This window comes from Aphanomyces invadans (assembly GCF_000520115.1).
Source record: "Aphanomyces invadans strain NJM9701 unplaced genomic scaffold supercont1.2, whole genome shotgun sequence".
NCBI lineage: Eukaryota > Oomycota > Saprolegniomycetes > Saprolegniales > Verrucalvaceae > Aphanomyces > Aphanomyces invadans.
The window spans coordinates 1,544,288-1,548,644 of record NW_008580147.1 but is presented as its reverse complement, the minus strand read 5'-3'; the positions used below and the strand labels follow the sequence as shown (position 1 = coordinate 1,548,644).

Genomic DNA, 4,357 nt, shown 5'->3' with positions numbered 1-4,357 from the left:
CAGGTCCGTCCTACTCATTCTGGACAATGCATCATCGCACAATCCATTGGCTTACCAATGTGAGACTGCTTATGTTCCCCCCAAACACGACGGTCTTCCTTCAACTTATGGACGCAGGCATCATTAGTGCTTTCAAGCGGCACTACAAATGTTGTCAGCTTGACCATGTGATAGAGCTGGTTGATGGCGTTACCGAGGCAATTGACAGTGGAGTGAAGAAAATGTACGCCGTCGCCGTGTTGACGGCCATGAGATGGTCAATTCAGGCCTGGGATTGTGTCACATCAACAACCATTCGAAACTGCTGGAACCATACCGGCATAGTTTCCCGCGGCCACTCAATTCAGCGATTGCTCAACTGATAACTGTCAAAAGCAATTATCGTGTTTCCTTTGTTCTTTTGATTTCAATTACAATTTATTTTTTGGTGAGGGAGCAAACGTTGAGGGAGCTCTGTACTTCGAATGGACGTGACGCAACGATAGACATGGTCGATGCACTCGCCGATGGACATTTTCGCTTTCGGCGCTGACGACTGGAAGTCGCCGCCCACGCTCTCCTGCGTGTTCGTGTTGTCGCTGATGCGGATGCTTGCCGCCAACGCCTCCCCGTCAGATCGCAGAGCTGGGAAAGTGAATTGACCTTGCAATTTATTGACCTCGCTCGATGTACCAGTTAAGCCACCGTTTAACTTTCGGGTACTCGCGGACGACCGCTTCGCGCGCTCAATGAACATCTCAGCATCCTCCTTATCCAGCAACTCGATGCACTTGTCGAGAAACGACTACTCGCGGTTATGCGGTACCAGGGCACCGTTGCGGACAACGCAACATGATGGAGGGTACGCTTGAAATGAATCGAGCAGCACCGGTAGTACTTGTGGATATGAAGGCTGACACTGTCCGCGACGCCGCAATAGCATCTCGAAGCGATCTCGAATCCACAGCTTTCAGCGTCGGAGAAAGCACATCAATTTCCCGGAAAGCTGTTGCCCCACTCGGACAGGTCGACCGACAAGGCCGATGCCTCGAACACCGCCGTGAGTTGCGCCGCACAGTATCGTGCGCTCTTGCCCATCAGAATGCTGATCGCCAAAGGGATATAAACGGATATGGGGGTCAAGTACTGGGCATAAGCATGAAGTCAACGTATCATTTCATATACCACTCTTTCTAGTCCATTATAATATACTTCAAAATAACTGCTTAAAGGAAAATGTTTACGTAAAGGATGACCTAACGACGGTGAGGTCCGGGCCGTGCAAGGATTCTTCGATAGTGTCCGTCTGAAGACTGGATTCTGCTGCTTGCACTCGTCCGCGTTGAAATGGACTTACCAGAGCGATATGTCCGTCTGAGGATGTCATACTGCTGCTGGCGATAATATCGACGTCCATACTATTCTCAAAGTTGTCCAACAAGCCGATCTGTGACGTGTTGCGGTGCATGTGGAGAATTTTTCGCCGTTGGTACGCCATCTGGGATAAGTTCGCAAACGCTGGGTGGCGGGACACCAGGCCTAGTCTGAAAGATGTACCAATCTGCAATTTCTTCGGCCGTACCTCGCTGGCGTCTCTCACAAGTGCTTCGAAGGCCACTCTGCTGATCAGATCACTCTGCTGATCAGGCCACTCTGCTGATCAGATCGGGGCGCAACGGGTGCGGTTTGCGATGCTCGTGTGTGCCGAGGTGCATCAGCTCCATCTCCTGGCCTCGCAGGACAGACATCATCGTGACCGCACATGCAACGTGGCGCACGGTTTGCCCGCGACGGCGACAGGTCGATAATGTCGGCAGAGGCGTCCCTCTCTTGACTTTCAACCGGCGAGGAATGCGTGGTCGTTCCGAGACCCCGCATCCGTCGATGGGACACTCGTATTTGCCTAGGCAGGACTTGTGGTGTGTCGTTGAGTGCTTGCTACGGTTGGAACCGTACATTAAATTGCCCACCTAGCCCCCCGAACATCTGCTCGAGTGCAGTCTTCCGGGATGTCAATTACGTACTGGACGTCCCCGTTCGGGTATTCTGCGCTGCTCGCGTGATCTGACGCCTCGACTGACGTCTCGGTGAATCCTCAGGCGTCGTTGACGACGAGGCCAACCAGCCGGCCCAATGGCGTGGTCGCCGAGTGCGAGATGGGCGGCGTCGCCCGCGTCGACGGAGTTCAAACTGTGTCAAAGAGATGGGCCACACGCTTGGGGCGAATCGGCCGCCCGTTCTCATACGTAGCCACCACCTAGCAAGCGTGCGAGGTTGATGATCGACAACTGCACGTCGGGCATAGCTGGCCGTAGGCTTTTTTAGAATATTGTTGTGATGGGAATGAAGGCCATGTCCCGACCCGACATAGGCTGATCCCTGCGGGGGATCGCTGGTGTTGTGGTGGGAATGAAGGCCACGTCCCGACCCGACATAGGCTGATCCCAGCGGGGGATCGCCGGGCGTCGGCCGTTCTGGAGAACCCACCTTGCGTTGGTAGAAGAAACCCTAGCCGGTAGAATTGGCTGAGGATGCTGATGGCTCTGACCAATCAGAAGGTCGATCACACGCTGAGGATGTGTTGATGGCTTTGACCAACCAGAGGCCGGCCAAGTGTTCTTGCCAGTTAGTCTTTCACTTTCCAATCTGCCTAGCACCGGTTTAGTGAAGTCGATCAATCAAGTGTGTGGTTCAAGGGTGGCGGCGCTCCCCCATTTGGTTGTTCAAGTTCACAGCGAGGCGGACTCATCTCAAAGTACACTTTAGTGTCAGTCCGTTCTCACCAGCGGGACTGATATGGAGAGGAATCACGGACGTTCCCGGGAAGGGAATGTACCGCCGCTGGCTGACCCGAAGACGTCGCCGACGTCCCGTGGTGGCAGCGAGACCGAAGAGGGGAAGCCTGGTGCGGAGTCGGGAGTGGACCCCTCGGGAGGGACCCTGACCGAGATGCCGGATACCGGCGAATCGAAACCATCCAATCTCATCTCGATTAGCGATAAGTCAAGACGCGGACCCGGTCCGGCAGTCTCACCTCGCCGATGTCCATCAGAATCCCCTGTGTCCTATGTGGAGCCATACCGACGTATTGGATCGGGCTGGGAGGTGGCACCACGACATGGCTTGGAACGCGAGTACGTCGAAGAAGACTACCCACCGGAACCTCCGACACCGGCCGAACTCAGACGTGAGGAAGGTCGTAAGGAGCGTGAAGCCAGACGACTGTCGAGACTTGGTCGACCTGATGCAACTCCTGACTCAGAAGAAGAATTGTCGGAGTACTATCAGGAACAACGCCGCAAACGCGAGACTCGCCAAAGCAAACCATGGCGAAAGATCAACCGCAAGCCCAAAGACTGGGAACGTGTGGTCCGCGAAGATCGGCAAGAGAAGATGCGTGCAGAAACACTGGCCACGACTGGCTGGGGTATGGGCACCCCTTCGGCACAAGCATCCCTTGTCCTCCAAGATATTCAGCACCCACGCATTACCTCGGTGGACCGCGAAGAGCTGGTCCTGTGGAAAAAGAAGCGTGACAAGTATGAAGATGAGCTGAAGGCCAACGCCCAACGTATGGGGCAGAATTGGCGCTCACTGGCGGTGACCTGGATCGAGTCTGCTGATCGAAGCTTGTTGGAAGCGAGCTGCATGTACCTGTGGCACATCGATCGCGATGCTCTGGACGAAGACGAGTTTCAGGCGCGCATCCGCAAGATCATTGGGGAACCGGCCAACAAGTGGACCCTTACCAAGTCGAATTTGCTGGAATATTGCAGAGGACTGCGGGTTGACCCCTTGGGGGACACCGCGAGCAGGACCGTTGGGTTCATGGAGAAAGTCCACAACGTTATCGACTGCCAAGGGCTGAAATCGCAGCTGAAGTCCCCGACCATGATGAAAATGTTCGTGAAGGTGGTGGCGTCTTGCATTACCCCTCTGAGCGTTCGACATATGGTCGAAGAGCAAATGAAGACGGTTGAAACCAACACCCTCGTCCAGTTTGCAACTGTTCTCAGTGAACAACTCGAACGTGCTTACCAAGCCGATCTCGTGAACAAGTCGCGTGGCTGGAAGCGCCATCTCGAGACTGATGAGACCGGCAAGCGCAAGGACAAATACAAGTTGCGCGAAGAGAAACACGTTCGTGACAGCTACTTCTATAATGGGAATTCTGCGCGGCCCAAAGCAGGATACAACGCCCATACGCAAAGTACTCGTGACGACCTGCCTCGTGATGTGAGATCAACGGGCGGTCAGCCGACGAACAAGTACGGAACTCCGTCGATGAAGCGTGAAGACGGAGGACAGCGTGACGTGAAGCGCCCAAAGTTTATGCCGGGCCAGGACGAACATGGCAACCTATGCTTTGCATGCCGTC

The 4,357-nt window shown here is 54.7% G+C and overlaps 1 protein-coding gene across 1 annotated transcript; it reads left to right on the top strand.

The window, feature by feature from the left end:
• Positions 1–2,928: 2,928 nt before the first annotated feature.
• H310_01342 (hypothetical protein) lies at positions 2,929–4,219 on the top strand (the record flags this gene model as incomplete). Its single annotated transcript, XM_008864421.1, has 2 exons — positions 2,929–4,119; positions 4,169–4,219. 2 exons carry the CDS (start codon positions 2,929–2,931, stop codon positions 4,217–4,219), a joined length of 1,242 nt encoding a protein of 413 aa, XP_008862643.1.
• Between the last annotated feature and the right edge of the window lie 138 nt (positions 4,220–4,357).